Source organism: Euleptes europaea, chromosome 7 (genome assembly GCF_029931775.1).
Source record: "Euleptes europaea isolate rEulEur1 chromosome 7, rEulEur1.hap1, whole genome shotgun sequence".
Taxonomy (NCBI): Eukaryota; Metazoa; Chordata; class Lepidosauria; order Squamata; family Sphaerodactylidae; genus Euleptes; species Euleptes europaea.
This window is the reverse complement of record NC_079318.1, coordinates 39309636-39337632: the sequence shown is the minus strand read 5'-3', so window position 1 is coordinate 39337632 and position 27997 is coordinate 39309636. Positions and strand designations below refer to the sequence as shown.

Sequence of the window (27997 nt, the reverse complement as noted above, 5' to 3'; positions counted from 1 at the left end):
GCGATGTGCCGCCGGCGCGGAGGAGGAGGAGGAGGAGGAGGCGGCGGCGGCGAGTGCAGCGGCGGGACGCTGCCGGCGGCCGCCCTGTCTGCCCGGCGCCGGGGCATCCCCACCACGCTGCTGCTGCTGGGCGCCTACCTGTGCTACCTGCTGCTGGGCAGCGCGGCGTTCTGGGCCCTGGAGGGGCCGGTGGAGCGCGAGGCGGCGCGGCGGCTGCGGCGCCAGCAGTGGGAGCTGCTGGAGAACCACACGTGCCTCGACGGGGAGGCCCTCGAGCGCCTGGCCCAGGTACTGGAGCCGGAGTGGAAGGGGGAGTGGGCCAGCTCGAGAAGCCTCGCCCGGCGCTTCCCCTTCCAGTGCCGATGGGGGCCGTAAAATGTGTGAACGAGCAGAAACGGCTCGACGCGCTGCTTTAGTCGATCAAAAAGACAATGGGCGAAAACGCCTGGTCCCTTCATCCTCCTTTAATCCTTGTTTCAACCAGGATCGAGCGCACATTAAGCGAGACGCATGCGTTCGATCCTGGCTGAAACAGGGATTGTGTGCGTGTGAAGTGCCTTCAAGCCGACTTATGGCGACTCCTTTTTTGGGGGTTTCAAGGCAAGAGACGAACAGAGGTGGTTTGCCAGTGCCTTCCTCTGCACAGCAACCCTGGACTTTCCTTGGTGGTCTCCCATCCAAATACTAACCAGGGCTGACCCTGCTTAGCTTCTGAGATCTGACGAGATCAGGCTAGCCTGGGCCATCCAGGTCAGGGCAAACAGGGATTAAAGGAGGATAAAGTGACCCTGCGTTTTCACCCAATGAAGAATATGCGAGAGAATGGGAGGCATGGATAACATATTGTGAAAACGAGTTAAATATGGGAAATGTTAAAGGCTATGATTTAATCTAATTCAACTGATCCATGTTGAAAGGATAAAGTATTCAATAATTAAAGTATATAGGATGAATTAGAAAACAAATACAGAGGGGATTATATAGATATTAATTTGATAGAGGAGGGGAGAGGGGAAGTCAGAAAAGTCAATGCTGATTAGGCTGATTAGTTTGAAATGGTTTTATTTTATGTAACTCTGAAGATGACAATATTGAAATTGAATGTGACTGGGAGGCTCTTTGCACCCTTTCTTCTCCCAGGTTCTACGGCTGAAGACAACTTGCAGTTTAACCCTTAGAGAGCCTTTCACTGGAAGGAGTTAATCCCATGGGAGAATGAGCTGGTCTTGAACTTGATCACATTGACTGGGCTGAGACCTGGAAATCTGAGAGAACGGTTTTGGGAGGTCAAGGGAAGACTTGTGCCATTTATGCATGGGAGGTTTTGCCTTGGGTTTGCCACTCTCCAGATGCACATTTCCCCCCATCCAAATTCTCAACGATAAACCCCCTATGCAGAGTTTTGAGAATTCGGATGGGGAAAATGTGCATCGAGAGAGGGGCAAATCCAAGGCAAAACCTCCCGTGCATAAACGGTCTTGGTAAGGCTACCCCACTTACCTTCCTCTGCAAACAGTTCAGAGGCTGAGACCAGTGGCGGATTGGCCAGGGTGTCAGCTTGCCCAATGGCAAGTGGGCCCTGTGGGCCCCTGATGAAGTGAGCCCCCTTAAATGTTAGACAATATGTTAAAAATGTTAATGACCTTTTAGTAGCTTGAAAATATAATAGAAGTTCCAATGTTATTACTGTACGCAACTAAAATTTTAATTGTACCTTTTTTCCACTTATGCATTTTTTGAAGATTTTATGTATTTTTTATAAAAATTAAACGATAGTCTTATAGTTGTGGGTGGGCCCCCCTTGTCTCCTGGCAAGCAATATTTTTAGACTCAGTCTGCTGCTGGCTGAAACTAGGGCCACCTATTGGGAAAGAGAGGATGCGAGAACCCTCAGAGTAAGGATTCTGCTATTGGGGATTTCCTGTGATGAACTTTGCAGCCTGCAAGGAGAATCAAACCTGGGTTGTTTTGGAAGCTTGCTAAGGAGCAGTGGCAGGCCATGGTATGCTAGCAAGTTCCTCGGTGACCCATCTAGCACCTGCTAATTGCTTTGATTCCTACTCTAGCCTGCGGAGGCTTGTGTTATAATAAACCACTTAGTCTTTAAAGGGCCACAAGACTTGTCTTTGTTTTTTAGACTTTGGTCTGATTCGACAAGGCGTTTCTTGTGTTCAGACACAAGAATGCATGGCTGGGATCACTTAGCACAGATCAGTCAAAACAGAACGGAGTCTTGTGATTCCTTAAAGACTTATTGAAGCATAAGCTTTTGCCAAGTGGGCTGTTGCAGATTATTAATGTCTCAAATCTGGGGAAATCCAGTGTGTGTACACTCATGCCTTGTAAACTTTGAACAAGTTGTGGATGACTGGGGTTGTAGTTAAATTGAAAGAGCCGGCCACCAGGTTGCAGAAAGAGCTAAAGTAAAATAGTTAATTATATAGGAGGAAACTGGAGCAGTTAGCCTGGGAGAGGATGAAGGGTATTGGGATGGTTCTTGTAGGTTATCTGGGCTGTGTAACCGTGGTCTTGGTATTTTCTTTCCTGACGTTTTGCCAGCAGCTGTGGCAGGCATCTTCAGAGGAGTAACACTGAAGGACAGTGTCTCTCTCCTCTGAAGATGCCTGCCACAGCTGCTGGCGAAACGTCAGGAAAGAAAATACCAAGACCACGGTTACACAGCCCGGATAACCTACAAGAACCAATGAACTCTGACCGCGAAAGCCTTCGACGGTATTGGGATGGTTTGACGCGGGACTCCAGATAGGCTAGTTATTTGATGTGTTTGATTAATTGCAGCTTTGTGTGTGTAAAGTGCCGTCAAGTCACAGCCGACTTATGGCGAGCCCTTTTTGGGGTTTTCAAGGCAAGAGACTAACAGAGGTGGTTTGCCAGTGCCTTCCTCTGTATAGCAACCCTGGACTTCCTTGGTGGTCCCCCATCCAAATACTAACCAGGGCTGACCCTGCTTAGCTTCTGAGATCTGACGAGATCAGGCTAGCCTGGGCCATCCAGGTCAGGGCTGCAGCTTTTTAGCCATGCCTTAACATGAATTCTAGCTTATGATATTGGATAATTTATCATAAGCAATTTAGGCCTTGTTTACAAATCCTAAAGTGAGGAGGTAGGTTCCTGAAGTGACTATGCCAGACTGAAGGCGTGTGTGTGGGGTGTGTGTGTGTCACATTTTGAATGGCAGCATGGTGTAAGAGAGCCAGTATGGTGTGGTGGTTAAGAGCAGTGGACTCTAATCTAGAGAACCGGGTTTGATTCCACACTCCTCCACAAGAAGCCAGCTGGGTGACCTTGGGCCAGTCACAGTTCTCTCAGAACTCTCTCAGCCCCACCTACCTCACAAAGTATCTGTTATGGGGAGAGGAAGGGAAGGAGATTGAAAACTGGTTTGATTCTCCTTAAAAGGTAGAGATGATCAGCATATAAAAACCAACTCTTCTATCTAAATGATATCTCTTGCATGTGGGAAGCTAGCACAGTAAGATGGGGTCTGCTGGAGACCCTTTTCCTGCTGTGCTAATTTCTTCTTCTTTTTACTTGCAGAGTATCCTGTATATAGAGAGAGGTATACTAAAAATGATACACACACACACCCTTTTCACCTAGAAGTGGTCTGGACTATTCTGCCACCTCATTCTGTTAAATGTAGGCTCAATTTAAACATGACTCTTAACAGGCAAGAGGATCTTATCTGTGCATGATTGCAAGTACCTAGTGTCTGACTTAAACTTGGTCCTTAGCCATTTTATGTGCAACATTAGCACACCAGCATGACTTCTGTCAAAGCTACAGGCCTCAGCCATGCTATTGTACTGTATAAACCCCATGCACTATTTATTCTCCTCACAGCAACATCATCTTGCTGACCCCACCCCCCCAGGGAGCTAGAAATAGTTTCACAGGCTTTTTAAAAAGCTATTTCCCCAACTTTATGGGATAGCCTCCTGTTAGTGGTCAGAAGCTTATCCTCATGAGCACCATTCAGAAAATCTTGCAGTGTTGTTTGATTCAAGAGCTCTTTGTGCTAAGGATGCTGGCAGCTGGAGTTTGGCAGTAAACTGTGGTGGTGATAGATTGTTCTTATTTTTGGATTGTTTTCATAGTACGTATTTGTGAGCTGCTGTGGTGCATAGTTAAGTTGTGGAACTCCCTGCCCCAGGATGTGGTGGTGGCTGCCAACTTGGAAGGCTTTAAGAGGGGAGTGGACATGTTCATGGAGAACAGGGTTATCCATGGCTACTAGTAAAAATGGATACTAGTCATGATGCATACCTGTTCTCCCCAGGATCAGAGGAGCAGGCCTATTAGGTGCTGTGGAACACAGGCAGGATAATGCTGCTGCAGTTGTCTTGTTTGTGGGCTACCTAGAGGCACCTGGTTGGCCACTGTGTAAAGAGACTGCTGGACTTGAAGGCCCTTGGTCTGATCCAGCAGGGCCTTTCTTATGTTCTTACGTTCTCTTCTTGCAGGGTGGAAAAACAGGATGGAAATATTTTAATAAATAAATACATTGCACACTAATAAACAGTCTAGTCATAAAACTGTGGATGCAAGCTCAGTACAGGTACCTGTGGGGATTGTTTCTGTATGTTGTGTTTGTTTTATGTCTTGACTGGGTTTCAGGGGAGGCCGCTGGATTAACATTTCCAGTTTTGCTCCATCTCTCCTATTGACAGCCATATTAGGGGACATAACACGGCCCATTAATTTTCAAAGCTGTTGATAAGGACCGATGGGTATATTGGTACCTCACAGTTTCCTTGCAACGTTGTACATAGATAGTAATAGCAGAGGGTCTGATTAGATCCTGGAAGCTAGACACAATAAATTTGAGGAGAGTGTTGTGTGTTTTTGATCCTTGGATGTTGTGTTGTGGAGATGGATAGCTCCTTAGCTTATGTGACTTGGCAAACGTTGAGAGGCAGAGCAGGAGAGTATGAAGAACAATTCCAGTGAGGTAGACACACATGTCTGTTGCTGCAAAAGAAGACACCTGTGGCAAAATGTAATCATTTATCAGATACAATGAAGTAAATTCTATAGTGAAAGTATACAGAACCAAAATAAATTTAGCCTTGACCTATGCAGTCATTATTCCCAAGTTTAGATGTCACACTTACTGGTATATCTGTCAGTGCAAGTGGTGTGAAAGCTGCAGTCCTATGCGCATTAACTAGGAGTAAGTGGGAGTTATTTCTGAGGACTTGCCCTTACATTGTTAGTATATTTACTGGGAAAGGTGACTTTCCCTGATTTCTGCTGCCTGTTAATGGGCTAAATGCACATGGACCTCTTTGAATGGTCTCTTCAGGTTAAAAGATGCTTTTGCGCTCAGCAGCCAAAGTTAAGTGGGATAAAAAGGTGTTAAGCCATGTTTTGTTTTTCACCTCATTTCTCCTGAATTGAAGGTTTTTCTGTGATTATCAATATGTCATCTAATGTGTTCCACCGGCTTTGCAAAGCAAACACAGAGATGGCACCTGCAACATGAGAGGATTTTTCAACATGGCACTGAAGTGGATCGATGAGGAAGGATAAGGGTTATAGCCGGTGGATCAATAAAACAGAAGTGACAATCCTTTTCCAATGTGATTTTGCTGCTGGTTCTTTAGATGATAAAAAGTGCTGGATTGGCTCAATGGTTAGGGTGTTCTGGAGCTATCTAATATTCAAGTACGTTGGTTTCTGATGTGTTCCGTATTGTGGCTTGATTTTCGAGAGAATCTTGCTCAGTCATGAAGAGCAGATACTCATATTTGGCTTGATGGCTTCTACAAGCTAGTGTTTTTTCCACACTAGACAACAAAAAAGGCGGGGATGCAATCGTACAAGTATAGGGAGCCTCATAAGTTGAGCTGGAAATTATAAAATCTTATAAAATAATTATGTTTGTTAAGTGAACACAACAGATATGATAAAAACACTAGGCCTGGAATACAGGCTACGTGTAAAACCACCAGTGTAAACTGTTACGGAAATATTCAACACAGTTGATAATATACATAATATAAATGACCAATAGACCATACACATTTAGGCTTCCTGGGCCTTCCTCAGTAGTCACGTATATAAAACATGATTATTAAAAACCCATCCGGAAATTAGATACCCTTTTAAACTTGTGTGACCAGATGTAAAGTAGTAGCACCACTTTATTTAGCTAATAAATTTTGTCACTGGTTGGTGGGATACGCATCCGGAAACGTTGATAATTTTATAACAGATGCTTGTGTGAGCAAGTTACCATGGTTAAAGACCTATGATTGGTGCTACTACTTTACATCTGGCCATACAAGATATGAGGGTTTCTAATTTCCGGATGTGTTTTAATAATCATGTTTTAGATATATGAGGAAGGCCCAAGAGGCCAAAACGCGTATGGTCTATTGGTCATGTACGTTATGTATATCATCAACTCTGTTGAATGTTTTTGTAACAGTTTACACTGGTAGTTTTACATGTAGCCTGTATTCCGGGCCTAGTGTTTTTATCATCTATTATGTACACTTAATAAAAATAATTATTTTATAATATTTTATAATTTCAGCTCAACTTTCGAGGCTCCCTGTTTCTTCCACACTAGACAGACTCCAAAAATCAGGAGGAAATTGAGTGGAAATATTCTCTTTTTCTTTTCGGATCCTGAATAACCTGAACCTGAGAATGAAAATTATTATATATGAAAATATTTAAGATTCCAGGAGCATCCAATGAGTTACTTTAGGTTGATTTTTAAAATGCCCTCTTGTTAGTATTTCTGTAAGCAAATGGCAATTGCATATTCCAACAATGTCCTTTGTGAGTTGATCCACTGAGTCCTTAATCAAAAACGGTAGCACGATATCCACTCTTCCTATAATTATTTGTGGAGAAATGAAAATGGCCTGGCTGGAAAGGGATAGGTGTACTGCTATTTACCCATTTTTTGTAAAAGATACATTGTTAACTCATGCTAGGAAAAAGCTAGAAAGAATTTCCCCCTCTATAATGCTGAAAAACACATACTTCAAGGGTCTAATGCTATAATAAAAAAGCAAAAATCCTCAAAATGAAAGACACTGCTTTGTATATGGGTGTGTGTATGGGGGAGGGAGACAGCTTAGCCTTGCTGGTGTTCGTTATTTCTAAAAGACCAGGAGAAGCCGTCCTGAATCAGATTGTCACAGCAGGTAAGAAATCTTGTATAAAGCATTAGATTGCATTGCTCACAGTCATTCACATCTTAACCAATGTCAGGGCCCATCATATGTCCACTTTTCATGGGGCAATCCCATAGCTGCAGTCTTTGGGGGAAGGTACAAGGTACAACTTTGGGGAAAGTTTTCAAGGTACAAAATGTTGCACTTGTATACTCAGAAAATTAAATACGCCTGTACCGGAAGTGCTGCCTTGAGAGAAAATATGAGTTAACATGAGTTAACACCTGTGTATTGTATTAGGAAAAGTCAGTGTGGAAAGATTCTTAAGAGATTCCTTGCCCCTGAGCAGTGATTAGCAAGTCAGACCTGTTGTTTGTTACTCTACAGAATATAAACTAGTATGTTTAATAGAGTGGTTGTGTTTATCTGCTAGATTGAATGTACAGATGTGGAAATGTAAACAGTAGACACGGGAAACTGCTGATGCTGGATATCTATTTCGAGGAGTCAAGATGTCACATGTACAAGTGAAAGTCAAAAAGAAAAAAAAGGAAGAAGCATCGCATGAGTCAAATCAAAACCATCTAGCCAAATGCAGTCTGCTGTTTCCCAGGATCCCCCACAGAAGTCCCCCCAGTTCTTCTACCTGGTGGTGTTAAACTGGAAATGCTAGGGATTGAATGCCACAGCTACAGTAGGTATCCATGGCGTTCCTGTATTGAGCCATCAGGATAGGATAAATGACCTCCAAGGTACCTTACAACTCTAACACTGTGACTTTTATACTTGCAAAATGTCTGTTCTGGTGCTACATCAATTCTCTTAGGAAGTGTAAAGATCAGGCTTTGCATTAAAGCTTGGACATATCAAAGTTCCTTCCTGTGTACAATATTAGACCAACGGTCCCTCTACATCTGTATTGTGTAGCGTAACTGGGGTGTTTTCCACATGGGGACTGGCTGGTTTCGTTTCCCCATTGCTGCTGTGGCTGCCAATACAGTGCAGCAGTAACACAATTTCCACATGGCAAATTTCCCTGCTCCAGTTCCCTAGCCCCTGCCATCCCCCCCTGCCCCACTTGTGCCATCAGGACTGTTCTGTGGTTTTTAAGAAACAACAGCATCTGACTCATAGTTTTATAATAGTCTGTATAATGTTCTTTGAATTCCCAGCTTTCCTTTTAAAAAGATAACACTGTAGCTCCTTTCATTGTGAGATGTACCTTTCTCTTTATATATATGCAATGAAAGGGGTTGGGTTTACTTTAAAAAAATGAAAGCTGGGAATTCAGAGGATCTGATACGCATGTTGTTACAATGTTATAATGATATTCAGTTGCCAATTTAAAGCAAAAATAAAAAGCTGGTAGAGGGCCACCACAGGGGCACCGAAAAAGGCTGCTGTTTGGGTGGGGCTGGGAAGGTCTAGATTTTCCCACCAACACAGCAGACATCCAAACTTTGCTGCAAACTTAATTTCTCAGCACAACACTTGGGAAAGATAGGAGTAAATCTGGGGAAACCCTGGGAGGTCTATGAATGTATCACAATGCTGTGGATAAGGGTGGGGGAAACCCACTTCCCACCGGCATTGAGCCTGGCTAAAATAATCTGTGTAGAAATGGCCTGGGTCTCAGGCAAAGGTGTTCCCAAATTCTTCTGAGATCTTTTATCTGGTGGCATCAAGAATTGAATATGGAACCTTACATATGTAGAACATGGTAATAATATATCTCCACAGGCTGGGAACCAGCATATCAAATAGAAGAATCTCAGACTGATCACTTAATCCAAATACTTTAATTTCGCAGCAGTGCTGACAGGGTCTACCCGCTGCTGCTTGACCTCTGCTCTGTGCATAAAAATAAAAGCATATGACATCAGTTCACATTTTACCTCCTCCCCTGCCAAATCCAACCCCTTGGTTAGCTTCCGACTCGTGACAAATTTTTGATGTGGTCATTGGTATTAGTAGGCTGCTAACCCCTGCTCTATTGACTTTGTTCCTGATTCTATAGCATTAACAACTTGCCTTACTCAGCTGCTACTCGCACCATGTTTCAGTGAATACACTCTGCCACTGTGTATAGTTTCTAACCTCTAAGCATGTTTAATAGTTGCAACATGATTAGGTTTATCCAGAAGAATACTGGCTTCCTATTAATAATAGCTCTCCTTTTTTTCCACAACTGCTGTAATTATCTTAAATAGCCTGTTCAGCTGTAGGTGGAACCCTTCAAAGGGGCTTGCATATAATCTCCAAATTCAAACCAGGTTCGCTTCCCCACTCTTCCATGGAAGCTTGCTTTGTGACTTTGGACCAGACATACTCTCAGCCTAACCTCCCTCACAGGGTTGTTGTATAAATAAAATGGAGAAGAACCGTATAAGCCATTCTGGGTCCCCATTGGGGGAAAAGGTGTATATAAATAAGACAGATAAAAAATAAATAACTCACATCTGTGTGAGAGGTTGGGAAGTGGATTGCTGTATCACTGTGGCAGTAAATGTACATTCAGTGCATCTTCCTTCCCTTGAATTGTAAAATAATGTCAGCTCTAAACACTGCTACCACGCGGGGGGGGGGGCTAGAAATGGAGAATATGTAGTACAAGCACAAATAATGAAGTCACTCAAGTGCCTTTCTATGGCACTGCAAGACTCAAAAGCCAAGAGGTAAATTGATAAATGTTGTGGGAAGGGAGAGAGAGAGAACAACACATAGTAATGTCTGCTTTCATGTGTTATAATGATGTCGGAACATTGCTATCAATATGCTGTCAGTGGGAGGTTTAGAAGAGTTGGTTATGTATATGGTAGTTATAAGGAAGATGTATGCACGTGCTTTTATTTGAGATAGCTATATGTATCCAGCCCCATATTACGTTTTCAGGGTGTGGGATTCTTCATCCCCAAAAGTATGCTGTGAACATAACCTTTTTGCTTTATAGCGAGACCAAAGATGCCTTCAGTTCTCTTAGGCACTATTAATATACATATTATCAGTGTAGGAGAGTCGCATTGCTTCTGCACAGAACCTCTGATAAGGAGCAATTATTATGTTTCACCTATGTACCTGAAATGTTGTCTTAAGATTAATATTCACAGCCACGTGTATGTTACTTATCTATATGAATATAATTAAGAAATATTTCTACCCTAAGAGAGCAAGGTACAGCTAACTTCAAAACAGGAACCCACCTGATAATCCAGCTTTCTAGAGTGGCAGACTCCTCTAAAAAGAAACATTGCTTTCAGATTTGACTGATGCTAAAATATTCACATGGTTAGGAATTATCACATACCAGTAGGGAATACATCATACATTTATGCTATGGTGAATTCACATTTGTCATGCCAAAGTGGATAGTTTTTTTTTCCTGCTATGATGTCCATTACACCGCTGTGTGATTTTAGTGGCATGTTATATGTGTGCCAGTATGGGGGAATTTACCTTGACCTGGATGGCCCAGGCTAGCCTGATCTCGTCAGATCTCAGAAGCTAAGCAGGGTCAGCTCTGGTTAGTATATGGATGGGAGACCACCAAGGAAGTCCAGGGTTGCTGTGCAGAGGAAGGCACTGGCAAACCACCTCTGTTAGCCTCTTGCCTTGAAAACCCTATAAGGGGTCGCCATAAGTCGGCTGCTACCTAACGGCACTTTACACACACGCATGTGGGATTTTGGCCCCAAGTTCGTGTCTGTTCTTTTACCATGTTTCTGGGTGTACACACACCACTATTTGCCTATTTGTAGTTTTTAACCCTCTTTTTAACTGTTCATTTTATTTTTTTGCAAACCTGCGAGCTATCCTAGGTTTGTAGACATATATCCTAGACATATATACCCTAACCTTGGGTGGGGCTCTCTTGTGATTTTTTTATCCACACAGTGGGGCCACCCATTGATGTTGGATGTATGAAAAACAACTGCAAGCACTGAGTTTATGGAGTGAAGAACTGCATTAATGCAGTGAATTTGCTGCCCCATCTCTGGTGAGCTATTGTCTTTTCCAGAAAGTCTTGCTCTGAGAATTGGAGCCTTCAGTGATGAATGGGTATTCTGTCCCAATTGCAAGGAATTTTCATGTCTTGCTATGATTTTAAAATGAGAGATAATACTATGAGATAAATCCTGTGTTAAACTGATGGATCAGGGTCTAAATTTAAGCTAGGGCCAATGTATTATAGTGATTAGAATATTGGACCACAACTAGAGACCTCAGCCATAAAACATACAGGGTAACCATGGGCCAGTCACATTCTCTCTCAGCTTCACCTACCTCAAAAAACTGTTACGAAGATGAAAAAGGAAGGGAGAATCTCCTTGGAAGAAAGGATATGTAAAAATATGATAGATATATGGAAGTTCTGGGTTTTCCCCCAGTACTTTCTATACAAACCGCTGGCTATGCAACAGGAGCTTGGTGAGAGGAAGTGGGCAAAGGGCTTTTGATAGCCAGTGGTATTTTTTTCTGTTCCTTCTTACCAATTTGACTATTGTCAACACTCTGTTCAAAAGCTTATATCTGTTCAGCAGTAAGAACTCTGACCAGCAAAATCTCAACCGGCATACTTTTATATATGTATCTGGGGAAGAAAAGAGATGTCAAGCTGCTTTTGGTGCATAGTCAAAGGATTACAGTTTGTCAGGCTCTGGTCATAAGACGGTAACAAAGACTCTCTGTGCTGCACTCCTTGCAAATGGCCATGTGTACAGTGTCTCTCTCCCCTACATACACCTCTTGCTGCTACAGCAATGGAATAATAATATTGAGTGACTCCTACTGTGCGTGTGTGTGTGTGTGTGTTAAGTGCCGTCAAGTCGCTTCCGACTCATGGCGACCCTATGAATGAAAGTCCTCCAAAATGTCCTATCTTTGACAGCCTTGTCCAGATCTTGCAAATTGAAGGCTGTGGCTTCCTTTATTGAGTCAATCCATCTCTTGTTGGGTCTTCCTCTTTTCCTGCTGCCCTCAGCTTTTCCTAGCATGACTGTCTTTTCCAGTGACTCTACTACCATCTAGCAAAGTGAGCCAGAAAGAAATCTTATACCCTAGAAACATTTGTTGGTCTTTACTTTTATTTATTTTATTTAATTAATTTACTTGTTTAAAACATTTGTTAGCCCCCTTTCTACCATGTGGAACTCAAGGCAGCTTACAATGTAAATAAAACAACAATTATAAAAAACACAAAATTATAAGTCCACAATTCAAAATCTCCAGTTAGGACTGCCAATAAATTTAGGCAGTCCTAAATAGAACAGGCCCTGACCTGGATGGCCCAGGCTAGCCTGATCTTGTCAGATCTCAGAAGCTAAGCAGGGTCAGCCCTGGTTAGTATTTGGATGGGAGGGTCATTGTGCCAGCTGGAAAGAAAATGTAGGCTCAGTCAGTGCCCTCTGAGCAGAAAGTCTCACCCCTCTTCTTCGTCATCTCTTTGCAGTGTATCATCGATGCCTACAAGAATGGACTCATCCTTAAAGGAAATACAAGCCTTGGGAGATGGGATTTCGTTGGCTCCTTCTTCTTCTCTGTTTCTGCGGTAACTACCATCGGTAGGAATTTTTTGTCCCTCTTTTGAGAAAATTCTGTAAAGAAATCCTAGAACCATAACCCTTCTACCTCCTTTCTGGGCCTTCAAGTAGCAATGTTAGCATAATGTCTGGTTTCCTCCCTCAACTAGTTTGTTTTACAGTTCTGTTAAGACACCAAGCTAACATGCTTGATAGCCAGAGAGTGACGTTATCTCTACCCAGTTAGGTATTTCTGAATCCTGGGGCAGAGTACCTTTGATCTTTCTGTGGTAAGTAATCATTTCTCTAGTGAGGGTAGGGAAGATTCTGGGGCACCAAATCTTCACGGTAATAAGTGAATCATTATAGTATGTCCCTAAGTCTATACTTTTCAGGCACACTGAAGGCACTGTGTTTCCCAGTCCCATGGATAGGTTGGTGCAAGATTTTTATTACATTGAAGTTGAAAGCATGTGTCACTGTTAAAAATTTTTTTTTGATGCAATTGTATTTTCTCAATTAGTAGTGAATGCAGGAGCTGTGTGTGTGTGTTAAGTGCTGTCAAGTCGCTTCTGGCTCATGGCAACCCTATGAATCAGTGTCCTCCAAAACATCCTATCTTTAACAGCCTTGTTCAGGTCTTGCAAATTGAGGGCTGTGGCTTCCTTTATAGAAGCAATCCATCTCTTGTTGGGTTTTCCTCTTTCCCTGCTGCCTTCAACTTTTCCTAGCATTATTGTCTTTTTCAGTGACTCTCGTCTTCTCATAATGTGGCCAAAGGACGATAGCCTTGGTTTACTCATTTTAGCTTCTAGGGGTCAGTTCAGGCTTGATTTGATCTATAACCCACTGATTTGGTTTTTTGGCATTCCACAGTATCTGTAACACTCTCCTCCAATACCACATTTCAAAGGAATCTGCTTTCTTCCTATCAGCTTTCTTCACTGTCCAGTTTTCACACCCATACATAGTAATAGGGAATACTATGGCATGGATTAAGTTGATCTTGGCTGCCAGTGACACATCCTTACACGTAAGAATCTTTTCTAGCTCCTTCATGGCTATCCTTCCCAGTCTCAATCTGCTTCTGATTTCCTGGCTGCAGTTTCCCTTTTGGTTGATGATGGAGCCAAGGAATAGAAAGTCTTGAAAAATTTCAATTCCTCATTGTCAACCTTAAAGTTGAGTAATTCTCCTGTAGTCATTACTTTTGTCTTCTTGATGTTCAGCGGTAGTCCTGCTTTGGCACTTTCTCCTTTAACTTTCAGCAGTAGCCGTTTCAAGTTTTCGCTATTTTCTGCCAGTAATGTAGTATCATCAGCATATCTCAAATTGTTAATGTTTCCCCCCCCCAAATTTTCACTCCACCTTCATTTAAATCAAATCCAGCTTTCCTAATGATATGTTCTGCATACAGATTGAAGAGATAGGGAGATAAAATACATCCTTGTCTAACACCTTTGCCAATCAGAAATCATTCTGTTTTTTCATATTCTGACCTAACCATGGCCAAACCAGGTTGAGCATCAAAACAAACAGATGTTGTGGCACACCCATTTCCTTTAAAACCAGCCATAGCTTTTCGTGATCCACACAGTCAAAAGCTTTGCTGTAATCTATGAAACACAAGCTGATTTTATTCTGAAATTATCTCGTATGCTCCAGTAACCAACATACATTTGCAATATGATCTCTAGTGCCTCTTCCTTTTCTGAATCCAGCTTGAACATCAGGCATTTCTCATTCCATATATGGTAACAGTCTGTGTTGTATGATTTTGAGCATCACTTTACTTGTGTGAGAAATTAATGCTATGGTCCGATAGTTGCTGCAATCTTTGACATCTCTTTTCTTGGTTATTAGAATGTAAATTGATCATTTCCATTCTGTGGGCCATTGTTTTATTTTCCATATTTGTTGGTATATTCTTGTCAAGATTTTGATGGACTCCATTTCTGTGGCTTAGAATAGCTCTATCGCAGGAGCTAACTGGTAGAATAAGCTGGAATAGCAATTTTTTAATTCCCCCAGTAGAGAGCTGATTTGCTTTATAATATATTGGGATTCTTCCATTGGAATAAAGAATCTGTCTTCTGTCCTAGATGATATTTGTGTTTTCTCTTGTTTGGTGTTGCTTCCCTTGTAGTATGTTTTCCCAAGAGGAAGAAAAAAGGAGGGGAATAAAACCCAACCTAAAAACAAAAGCTGGGTACCCAGGGTTGGGTGAAAGGAAAATATATATAAGTCTATGTATTAATACTGAAAGTATAATGTATTAGAAGCGCTATATAAAAGTTAAAATTATTTAAAAGCATTAAAAAAGCACAATGGCATTTCCTGAGGTTGATAACTATAACCACATACCAAATGTGTTTTGGCCTATGGGGCCTTCATCAGTGGTTAATTAAAACCCTTTGTAAACATGCACACATTTACAGAAATACATTAATGAATACAAATACCAATACAAACAATTCATACCCAACCAGGCATGTGTATATGTTGTAAATTCTATTCTCAATTACTCAAACATCTGGTATAATAGGTTCTTGTTGTAATACTGGTTAGTATAAGTCTATGTGTGCAGGTATCTATGTGTGCAGCTTTACTAGGTTGGGATTATATGGCTTCCATATATTGGTAGAAGGAGGAGGGATCAGTATTCTTACACTTGTGCCTCAGTTTCATTAGGATATAGGCGCATGCATGCATACTAGGCCTAGTGATTGGATTGCTTCAGGTTCCAGCATTATTTTATGTTCAGTTGGCTAGCATAAGGAAATGGGGCCTTTTCTGATAGGGTAAGCGCTGGCTCTATAATGACTCAAGGTAAGGCTCTCTACCATAGCTTGTTGCCTCCTGCCTCGGAGCTAGAGCAGTGTATGTTCCCTTCGTCCCCTAGCTGCCATTATACAAATTGTGGCAAACCAAGCATGTCCCACAGGACTTCCCAAACTCTCTCAATCCTGTAACACCTACTTTAAGATCCCACTGGCTGTAATGCCTATGTTATGGAATTTTCCCTCTAGGGAAATTTTACAGAGCTAATCTCTCTATCTCTATTTCAATTTGAAAATCTCCCTTTCTGACATGGGCTCTCCCTCCTTGGGATAAAACTGCAGTCATCTTTCCCCCCCCCCCCTCCCACCATACTAACAAAAATTTGATAGAATTGTTACCTTTAAAGCTGACGTCGATTTTGTTTCAATTGCTTATAAATGATATAAAGAAAGCAAACTGGGAGCTCATCTCAGCAAAGCAGAACAATAGCAAGAACAAAAAGACATGCAGCGACAACATACAAAAACAAGCAGAAAGTCATAAGGGCATATGTATCGACCCGTGTAAGAAAGCAGTATTCAAACAAAGTGTGTGAGGAAATAAGCTGGCAGTGGGCAGAGGGAGCAGTAGTGGCCCACATATTTATTTTGCTCTAATAATTGGAACCCCTCATTTTGTACATCTGCTATAGTCTTGGATTTAAACAAATGGGCCTGAGGCTGCCAAATACAGCCTGAGCTGCTTCTCTTGTTATGTTTTACAGTATAAAAATAACTCTATGTGCATGTGTCCATTGGCCTGGAAGCCAGTGTAAATATCTGGAAGCACCTTCTACTTCTAGATGTACCCAAGCGGTGCAGCTATCCTTGAGGTGACATATCCACATACAACTTCAGATGTACAGGTGTAAAAGGAAAAGCATCGCTCTTGCCTTTATTTTTTTTAATGAAGCTCCAGGTGAGCCACAAGGTGGCAGTACAACACCACTCTGTGCCTGGCTTTTTACAGTCCTTTGTATTACCCACATTTGTGTTCAGCAGCACATATACTACCCACACCAAATTGTGTTAATTTCAAAACAACCAATAAGAATTTGCAAGCACATTAACTTGAAACAAAGCAGCATATTTGGAGCACTGATAAAATACAGAATTAAATAGTGATTTTGTTCTGCAACCTGCTAAAAGCTAACCTTTTTCTTCTTACACATAAAAGTGCCATCAGTTGTCCCCTTCCTTTACAACTCAACCCCCCAAAACTGTGACATCAATTGCTGCACAGTCGTCGTGTTTTCTGTGGGCAGTTATCCCTGTATTTTACAGTGCCATCCTAAGCAGAGTTACAACCCTGTCTGTCCATTGAAGTCAGTGGTCTTAGAATGATATAACTGTTCTTAGAATAGCACAAGTGGGGCCCCGCGAAACTCGTGGGGGGGTATTCAATCTCTACCCCCCACTCGCCGCTGCTGCCGATTCCAGGACCAGCAAGACTCCCAGCCACCCCCCCCATCACTGCCATCGCTGCTGCTGCCACCAATTCTGGGCCCAGTGAGGCTCTGAGCCTCTGCTGGGAACCTGCTGCAGCCTCCTTCCCCCCCCCCCCCGGCTTCCTCATGCACAATTGCCGTCGCTGTTGCTGCCGATTCTGGGCCCAGCAAGACTCTTGGCCTCTTGTTGGAGGCTGCTGCAGTTTTCCTCCCGCCACCTCTGCCCTGGGCCCTGTGAAGCTGCAGGCGTCCTCCTCATCTGAATGGTAAGTGTGTTGTCTGTGCATGCAGACAACCCTGGGTTTTTTTTTAAAAAAGCATTGAAATCCCCCTTTTTTTTATTTTCAGATTTTTTTTGCAGACCTAGGGTTTTTTTCAAGTCTGCAGAAAAACCTGTTGGGGGTCAGTCTGCCTCCTATGTGCGTATTTAAGTATCTGCAGGGAGGGGGCAGAGTTGGAAATCAGGTATATAGATTAATGGAATCCTACTTATAGATCATTTATGCATGGTCGCTTTAACCTTCTTTATTCCCTGTTTCAGCCAGGATCCAATTTTTCAGTATGCACGCTATCTCATTCCTTGGAAACTTAACGCTGTTTTGATGCAAAACGAACCCGGCTTTTCCCATTCCTCTTCTGCCCCGAATTAAACCATTGATCCTGGCTCATTCCAGAGTCACAGAGTGTGCATACTGCATTAGGGGGAAACACAGAAGATTGGCTTCTCTCACAGCCAATCACAAAGCAGTGTGTAAAGAGGCAGGGATTCAAGTGCTTCCTGCTACCTCGGAACTCTTTCTGAGCAAAAGAAAGGCTTTTAAAAATGAGGCTTGGATTCCACCCCCCCTTCTTTCAGGTAGCTCCATTTTTTGTTTTTAAAATGCTTTTTTATGCGGCAGTTGGGTTTGGGGGGAAGGAAATCTTCTCTCACGGTAAGCCGATTACAGAGCAGCATTTAAAGGGGTGGGACTTGATTTGAGCTTGGGAGACTGCTTTTCTGTATTCATGGCTCGATTAGCACACAGTTTCGTTTCTGATCATTCAAGCTAATGCATACAGTTTCCCCCAACCCGGGTTACTTTAGTGTGCAATGAACCCAGGTCCAAATCTGTGCCCACTTCTCATCTGCTTGGAGAAGCTGGGTCTGTCACTGGCTGAAGATCTCAACCCTTCTGTCTTGGGACAACCGGGATGTCGGGGATAGAATTAAATATGTTTGGCCCTGGGTCCAAAAAGAGTTCCCCAGCCAGAGTACCTTCTCTCCAAGCTCACTTTAGTTGTTTTTTATGTTGTGGTCATGTTTTGCTTTGAGTCTAGAACCTTCTTGATCGCATAAATCGCATAACCTTAAACTGGCATGTTTCTATATAATGAAGTACGGTATGCGAATCTGTTGTGTTTGATTCTTTATAAGGGGCAGGAACAACATTATTGTATGCTCTCAGGTTGCATATCCTCCAAGCACAGTTTATCCCTTATAGGAGGCTTTCTGAGATGAGAGAAGAACTTCCCATCTCAAGGGTGGCAGTTGTCTTCATGAAGGGACCCTCTGCAGGCCCTGTGCTTGAGTAGCTACTTCTGTTTCAAGCAAAGAGGCTTCAGCAGTTGTCCCTAGTGCTGCGTCCATAGAACAAAGTGTTCCAGGTCAGTGAAGAAGATCTAGTTGAATAATAGTCAGAGCAGGAACTATGGTCATAAACTGGAAGGGTACAGTTGCACCCTTTGCCTTGCATTTATATGCAAGGAGTGTGAATTCAGATGCATATCCAAATGTGCGTCCTCTTCCATGTTGACATGTGCATGTCCATTGCATTCCAATGAAAGCCATGCAATGTGGATAGACATTAGCTGCAGTAGGCTGCTGAGGAGTTGAACTACACCAGCACTTCCTAAGCCCAGAAATGTAGATCTCCTGAATTGGATTGGGAAGTTACTAGAAAGGAAGAAATTTTTCTGCTGAGAGCAAGAGAGTTGCCTGCCTAAGGATCATACAGTAAGATTGTTTGCTTGCATTTATTTGAAGTCTTTATATTCCATGCTACCATTGAATAGGGATTCATTGAGAGACAGGTGAAAGTCAGAGATTAGAGAAGTGAAAGGTCACGAACACAGGAAGCTGCCTTATACTGAATTAGACCCTTGGTCCATCAAAGTCAGTATTGTCTACTCAGACCAGCAGCAGCTCTCCAGGTCTCAGGCAGAGGTCTTTCACATCACCTACTTGCCTAGTCCCATTAACTGGAGATGCTGGGGATTGAACCTGCATGCAAAGCAGAGGCTCTACCACTGAGCCACAGCCTCCTAGGCCTCTGCAGATTTAGAATCCAGTACTGTGTGTGTGAATGATCTCTTGAACACACACACACATACTTCATGTAATACACCAGCAGAGAATTTTCAGGTCTGCTTAAATTTTTCATAATCTCATTGTACATCCCTCTTCTCATCTTTGTGATTTATGTTTTGCTGCTCAAATAAGTAAGGAAGCACCTGCTTAAGCCAAAGTTAAGAATCTGCACATTTTCAACAGAGAGTAGAAGTAATAACTTAGTGGTGGATACGGATATAGTTACATACCAGGTCACCATGCCCTATTGTTGATTCCAGGTTTACTGGGGAAAACCTTTTCATTCATAGTTTACAGGGCCATGAAAGACTTCTGTAGATCACTCTATGCCTGAGGGTAATTATTTTTTCCCAGAAGGGGTAATGGCTTAGTGGCAGAGCACATACTTTGCATGTAGAAGACCTTGTATCTCAGCTTATCTGAGGAATCTGATGTTGGGAAAGACCATTCTCTCCCTGAGAGCTCCCAATGAGCCAGACTAGACAATACTAATGAACTAGGTTGGTCAGTTGTCCAACTTAATGCTGTCACACATGCTGAATAATGCACACTCAATCTACTTGCAATGCACTTTGCAACAGTATTTTACTGTGTGAAATGTGCAGATCCACTTGCAAATGATCACTAAAGTTTGTTGAAAGTGGATTAAAAGTACATTATTCAGCATGTAAAATTCAGCTTGTTACCACTTATCACTTCCACTTACATATGCAGTCCAGGCCACGTATCCATACTGTAGAGCAGTGGTTCCCAACCTTTTTTTGACCAGGGACCACTAGGACTTTTTTGTTCGGTGCAGGGACCCCAAGGTTCAAAATAAAAATTCCGAGAATTTGAAAATAAACTTTAATCATAACTGTTAGTTAAACATTAAACTTAGAATAATATTTGAATATATATATTTTATAATAGAGAACTTTTAATTGAAAATATTAATTTATTATGGGTTTAGAACTTTGTTTTGCGGACCTTAATTTAGTTCTCGTGGACCCCTGGGGGTCCATGGACCCCTGGTTGGGAACCAGTGCTGTAGAGAGATACAGGGTTTTAATTTCCTGGTTAGAAATTCCTTCTGTCCCATACTTGCAAGCTAGATTCCCAGCTAACTGTTCACAACCAGGGTCTGATTCAATATCTCCAAGAGACACAGATTTTCTGAACTGCTGCCCTTGTCTATGGGCTAGGAGCAAAAACTCTCGTGACAGATATGTGCCCCCTAAATATCAATCACTACTCACAAAATAGAATAAAAACTACAAGAGTATAAAGCAAGAGAAATAGCACATTTTGCATAAATATGCTCTACAGCTCTCTGTTCTTGCAGCTGCCGTGTGAAAACACTGCTATATCCTTCAAAATTAAGGTAATTGAAAAAAATGTTTGTCACTAGGACTGCTAATCTGTGTTTGAAGAGGTAGTTAAAATGTCATAAGGGTAAACTGATCTGTGCTGTGGGATCTTGTGGGTATCTCCTACATACCATTTTTTGTGCTCAGTGGTGTTTCTTGTAATGTTTTTTATTTTTTTAATGGACAGTGGTTGTTTTCATGTAATCCTCTTTTAGAACAACTTCTGTTTGTGGAGTGTGGTTTGATGTCAAAATCTATGTTTTTAGTACATGACTTGCCACCTTCTCCCCCTTCTGCTAACAACTGTGCAGGCCAATATAAATGAAGTTGGATCAAACCAAACCATACTTGTGGTATAGTAGTGCAGGCTTCGGGAGTTTAACACACACACCCCTCAACTTTGAAACTCCACAGCATCACATTTGTCTAGGTTAAAATGGAATCGGAGCCAATCTGCATGTTCAGAAAATGCTAATGTTACAATCCCCAGCAGAATCTTACCATTTGAGAACCGGTGTGGGGGCGGAGGCCTTGTATGTTTGCTCTTTTACACTTCAAAAAACAAAAACAAAGCACCTTCCTTGCACATAAAAATACAGCATTTGGGAAGCAGGGTTAACACATGGAGCAATGTGCTAACATTCACAGGCTACTAAGGGCAAATCAAACATGATGTGGGAGATCTAAGACTGGATTTTCCCCCAATGTCTTTTCTTTTACTTTAAAACAGCCAGGTTGCTCTATTTTCAGTTATTATTATGATGGCTATTGATTGCTATGGACATAGATCTTCTGTTTTCCTTTGTAATCTCCATTTTTCAAGGGTTTGATATGCCCATGGAGGCACAATGAGTCAAGAGCAAGCATTTCCGTGAGGAAAGTCAAGTGGTATACTGACTTCTGCCATGAATTTGCAACCTTCTGATAGCTCATAGACAACTTCAGGTTGAATTAAGTGAGGCTGAACTGCCCGCATGGAATGCAGTGCACATTTAAAATGGAGCATAGAGCATGTGGAAAGAGGCAACAGTGAACTTACCCTAAGTAAAGGATTCTCCTGTGATGTGGCATGCTTGCTTGATGGTACCTGCATACCAGATCCTAACAGTGGTGATGCTGATAATGTGTCTTTGCTTCCTGAACAAGCAAGTGCATAGCTGGAGAGGTGAATATTTGAAACATGACAAACAGGAGAAGAGTAAAAATGGCCAGGAAAGCAATTTTCTTTTTCATCTTTCAAAAAGGTATTACTAATAGAGAGTGAAGAAAAGTATAAGAGCTGTGCTGTTACCCTTAGCAGGATGACTGATATTATTGCGTGCTGCTGGAAGGGTTTGGCTTGGTTGAAAATGAGACTGGAAGGAAGTAGATGGATGGGAATAGGACTTAGCACTAGGGGGATGTCATGAGCCAAAGAAAGGCAGAGAACATACACATTTTATGCTTCAACGTGATTATTCAGAAGTAAATCCTAATGATTTTGCTGGAACTTTACTTTCAAGTATATATGGCTTAAAATTGCAATATTAGTTACCAGTCAGGAATTCTGATTGCCTGATCATGGTTGATGCTAAGCCCATAGCTAGCAGATATGGTTTTCCTACTCTAAAGTACAAAGTCCTCCACCTAAATTAAAACATCTTTCCTTACACCTTCCTTTAATCCTAACAATCTGAGAATTGAGTATCAGAGGGGAAATGGTTTCTTGGCTGTTGTTGTTTTTTGAACTAATCTTCTGGTATCGGTTTTTATTATATGTTGGCTTCACTTTTTCTGCTGACAGTATGAAGTAGATTCTTGCTTTAGTTGATTGTGTTGGAATATCTAGTGTGGAGATATTCCTGTATTTAGCAGAGTGCCTTAAGCTTAGCAAACAGCGGGAGCTGACTCATGCGTGCATGTGTGAAAATAAAAAGGAGCAGTCGTTTGCTCTAATCAAACTAAAGTATATTTATTGTTGAAATACACTTTGGATAGGAAAGGACAAACAAGGGTTCTCTATCCTGATCTACCTTGCTATTTCTCTAGGTATAAAAAGGCATCTGCCTTCCACTCCATCTTGGAGTGGGAAGGCCTGGGCGCGGGGAGCGCCCGGCTCCTAGATCTTGTTTGGTTAAAGCGAAGAGAGAGAGAAGAGGATAGTGTCCCTGACAATATAACTCTAAATATCAAAGGGCAGGAAATGAGGGGAGAGGTGCAACTGCTAACAAACTCCCATCTATCTATCTGACTATCTGGCCAGTTCCCCTCCCCCCCCTTTGAGTGTGGAGGCAAGTGACACCGTTAGGGAGAGCCCAATTTCCAACAGATTGTAGAAAAGATTCTCTATCAGGAGCTAAGAAGCTACAGAGATTTAGCTCAAGGGCTCCATGTATGCTGAGCCATGTTGCACACCTTTAACCTCCGTTTGTTTATTTGCCAAGAACTCTGCCTGATGACAGTTTTTTTTTAAAAGGTTTGTTGCTGCAGCCACCTACTTGTGATAATTTCCATTAAGCTAATTATCAGTATTGTTCTCTCCCTTGCAGGCTATGGAAACTTGAGCCCCAGCACAGTGGTTGCACAAGTTTTCTGCATCTTCTTTGCCCTCTTTGGGATCCCCTTGAACCTTGTGCTCCTGAACAGAATAGGACAGCTGATGCTCTCTGGTGTTCAGCAATGCGCCTGCCACCTAGGTGAGAAGTTTCATTGGCAGGTAAGCACTGCCGATTCTTCACAGGTTACTTTGGCTAGTTTAACCACTTAAAAATTAAGTAGATAACAGAAGTACCGTTTTTTCTGCTTTGTCTTAAGTTTGCTGCAGACCGTTCATCTGCCCTTATTATGTTTTAACTAGAGGCCACATTTGAGGCTGTTCATATTCTAAAAATCACCAAGGGACACTGGCCTATAGTCAGAGGTGGTATGAGTACACGGTGGGGGGGGGATGATTCCCAATCCCCCATCCCCCTAAACCCTGAGAACCGTTAGACAGGGCCTGGTGCTATCACACTGGATAGTTACATTAGTACTTCCCAAACCACTATGTGCCACAGGGTATCAGTGTCTAGGCAAAGACGTGGCTTTGAAGAGAAAGGTTATTTATCAGACTAAAAATTAAAAAATAATATGGAAATTATGTGTTGAATGAAAAACGTAGCTGAGCTTTCAATGCCAGTTCTTTTCTCAAATTTACATGTGCAGTATTTATGACAAGCAGGCGTAAGAAGAAGCTATATGTATACAACATTACACACCATCAGCTTTTCATGGAGAAGTTATTTGCTTATGATCATACTATGAGTCTATTGTAGATTTGATTAGTGTATCCATATTATTTTCTCAAAACATGCTGCAGGATAGAATAGGACTGTGGGATAGGAGGTGGTGGGGCTTAAAACTGCCTGGATATGATACCCACTCTGTCATTTGGCCTTTTATAGTAAAGTACTACTTTTTCTGTTGCGGAAGGCTCTGGAATTTAAATCTGCCTGAGAATTATACCTCTTTGGTCCAGATGTTTAGAGGAGGGAGGGTGAGGCCAGGAGTTTCACAGTGTGGCTGTCCATTGATGAGTAAAAGCTATTCTGTGCATGCTCAGAGGCATGCATTCCTTTACACAGGCAAGTTGCAGCAAAGTAGTGAAACTGAGCATTCACGTTTCTGCTTCTCTCCTTTCTCACATGATCCCATTTGTTACTCAAATAGTCCACATATGTAAATACTCCGACTAAAGAAGCATCCTTCTTTTAAGGGTTCGGGGCAAATATTATGGGGACCGTATTGCTTATGTCTACCATGGCCCAAGACTTGATCTAATGGCTCATAACGCTGTGGAGATTCATAGAAATAAACAGTCATTGGTTTAAAGTTAAGGATTTATTAAGAAAAAGAATAATAGCAAGTTGGCAAATTGAATACAGAGTTTGACACATGTGCACACATACAGTTTAAATAAATGTTCCACAAATCCTGACTTCTACAAAGTCCTAACCTAAACAACTAGTACTAAAGAGTCTAAAGAGAAATTGGGGGGGGGGAGAATGATATATTAGCCTGTCCTGGTGAGTAAAGTGTAGTACAGTTTGTCAGAGGAAGGAGAAAGTGGCATGGGAGAGAACAAGGTGGAGGAGGCTGAGCACAATTTTTGCAGACGCCAGCATTGGAATAGCAGGGCTAATGCAGAGGCCTGATCACATTCCCCGCTACGCGTTCCCACATGGGGGTTTTGGAGCGAGTTGCTGGAGCCCAGTATTGAGATAGGAACCAATTGCTGGAACACAGAAACTGGGATTCTCAAAAGTGTGAAGATAGAGGAGGAAATAAGATGCTTCTCAAAATGGATTAGATTGGAACCAAAAGCTTTAACCCTCATTGATATGACAGTAAGATAACAAGGAGGTAGAAATTGAGGATATTGATTACTTCTTTGAAAAGGTTCATGGCCCAAATAGAATAATAAACTTAGGGCACCATTTGTTTGGCTTGAATTGCGGGGGAGGATAATGAAGGAAATAAATATAGCAGAATTAGATATTGGTGCATTAATGTGTTATTCCTATCTCATGTACAGATCCTATTCGTGTTTGTGGAATGCCAAATTTAATTAACTGAGATACTGTTATTACTTGGGTTGTGCATATCGATATACCCAAACCAAAAATAAACCTGAAACTAACTGTTTCGGCAATATTCGGGGATTGGGTCGACCGAATACCAAACCCTGGGAATCTTCCCGAAGCCAAATAGGCGCTTCCCGAAAAAGCCAAATAGATATTTGGCTTTTTCGGGTTTCGGCCATTCACCTTTGCTCAAATGTACTGTTCTGTGCTTTCTCCCATTTTTCTATCTTTGACTGTTTTTGTTAGGGCCTCATTTGAGGCGCCAGTCTGCCAGTCGGTTCTTTCTGCCAGTCCTCAGCAGTGCTGAGCTTCTGAACCTGAAAACTGATGGACAGCTCAGCTCACAAATGCCTGGAGGATGGGGGCGATCCCTTTTCTGGTCCATAAAATTGGACCCCCTTTTCTAAAGTTCACCAAACTTCATTGACCATCTAAGGACAGTTGCTTGCAGCCACGCTGCAAATTTGGTGACTCTACCTCCAAAAATGCACCCACAGGAGCTTTGAAAAAATCCCCGTAGACTATAATGGACCTGATATATATATTTTTGTAAACCCAGAAATAAAGTTGAAATACCCCTTTACCAGTATGGTAAAAAACATCAGGATAAAAGTGGTTTCAAAAGGACCGAAGTGAAAATGAAAGGCAAAAAAATGCATGTGGAAATTGGGGGGGGGGGCGAACTGATGCAGTATAGTGCCAGAATCGATGGGGGAAACCACATGCAGAAAAGCCCTGTCTGTTGCATGGTTTCTGGTGAGTTTGTTTCTTTGTCTTGCTAGAAAGGGGCCGCTGTGTTGACACGGACTTGTGCACTGGTTGCTGGGCTTTTACTGTTCCTTCTGCTGCCTCCACTGTTATTCACTGCCATAGAAGGCTGGACCTATGAAGAAGGATTCTACTATTCTTTCATTACGCTCTCCACAATAGGCTTTGGAGATTACGTAATCGGTAAGTAATTTCTGCTGTCCTATGCGCTGCATTTTTTCCCTATAAGATAAACCTATTCATTAATCATTTGGTCAAGCTTATTTTATTAATTACATATCCCATGTGTATATGTTTCATTGTGGACAGAAAATGACCTCCTCAAAATATGTCCAACAACAACAACTGCTCTGTTTCTTCAGGTTAAAACTTCATTTGCTGCTTCTGCAGCATTTCCCTGAAAGAGGCTGCTCTGAGCATGAAGGGCCTTTGCGTCTGATAGCTTATGTGCTTGTTTACACAAATAAAACATGAGGGAGAACAGTTCTTGTTTCTCCTTCACAAACAACCTCATTGCACCTTGTTGTGGCACCCTTTACTTCACAGAGGGAAGCATTTAACTCTCAGGCTCAATTTCTGATAGGAAGTATCTCTTGATCTCTCATTAAAAAAAATAGGAGCAGGCTTGGTTATCAATACCGGAGACTACCCAAGGCACTAGGGGCAGGAACTAGGAGTATCCTCCCATAAGCGCTTGGAGAGGGGTGTTTTCCAAAGTTACAAGTGGTTGTCATTTACAAGTAAGGGCTGTTGTGTTGAAGGGAAAACCTCTCCTCCACCCCCCTCACTGGCCTCATACCTACTTACAGGGATGTTGTGGGGTGTGCAGTGTGTCCCCTGCTGAGCACACAGATGCATAGCACTGGGAAGGGGTGGTGGCTCAGTGGTAGTAGAGCATCTGCTTGGCATGCAGAAGGTCCCAGGTTCAATCTCTGGCATCTCCAGTTAAAGGGACTAGGCAAGTAGGTGATGTGAAAGACCTCTGCCTGAGACCCTAGAGAGCCACTGCCGGTCTGAGTAGACAATACTTACTTCGATGGACCAAGGGTCTTGTTCAGTAGAAGGCAGCTTCATGTGTTCATTTGTGTGCTCAGAAGTTCTTGCAAGATTCAAACCATCTCTCCACACATACCCCACATATCATTAAAAAATGCATCTGTGCCACTGAATCAACCGGGTAATCTCATTTGGTTGCAAATCCTTTCATAGTTTGTTTGCACTGTGCTTCTGCAGCCAATAAAATAACAGTTCAGTGTGTCCTTTCCGTTGTTGTCTGCCTCGACTGGTATCTCATCCACTCCAAATGGTCCAAATTTATTATTTCTTTATGCATATATTTTATTTCTAGCCCTGGTTACAACAATTCATGACAGTAAAACATTAAAATCTACAATCCCTTAATTAAAATTATTAAAACACATAGTAATAAGTTTCTGGGTTTTAGGTTTTAATTTTCTCAACCTTTGAAACATTAGTATCAGATTGGTTCTTTTAAAAAAATCTCTTGAAGGGAGTGACTCTGTACACCTCTGAACAGCTTGGATGTTCTTTTCCCCCCTGTAGGCATGAACCCTGATCGCACTTACCCTGCCTGGTACAAGAATGTGGTATCGCTGTGGATTCTGTTTGGGATGGCCTGGCTCGCCCTGATCATCAACCTTTGCATCAGCTTAGTAGAGAATTCCAGCGACCTCTGCCGGTGCTGCAAGAGGAAGAGCCGAGAGGTAGAGCAGGAGCTAATAGATGGCAACCAGAACGTCAGTTTGGGGCCTGAGGATGAGCACAGCCTCAGCGTGAAGGCCTCCAAGCCAGTGGGGCCAGACTGAATGGCCCAGGCTTTTGTGTTTTTTTTCCCTAGTGAAGGGTTTTTATGATCTTGCCGACTAGCAGAAGTGTAACTACCTGAGAGAATCCCAGCAGAAGTGACTGGACACTGAGGCCACGGTGGGAATAGAACTGTGTTCTTTTGGGTGGTCTAGATTTGTTTTACATGTG

General features: G+C 42.3%; 1 protein-coding gene across 1 annotated transcript; it reads left to right on the top strand.

Moving 5' to 3' along the window:
• The first annotated feature begins 3 nt into the window (after positions 1 to 3).
• Positions 4 to 27828, top strand: KCNK17 (potassium two pore domain channel subfamily K member 17). Its single transcript, XM_056853360.1, has 5 exons — positions 4 to 288; positions 12601 to 12712; positions 23162 to 23328; positions 26017 to 26185; positions 27566 to 27828. The coding sequence occupies exons 1-5, from the start codon at positions 4 to 6 to the stop codon at positions 27826 to 27828; spliced, it is 996 nt and encodes a 331-aa protein (XP_056709338.1).
• Positions 27829 to 27997: the final 169 nt, after the last annotated feature.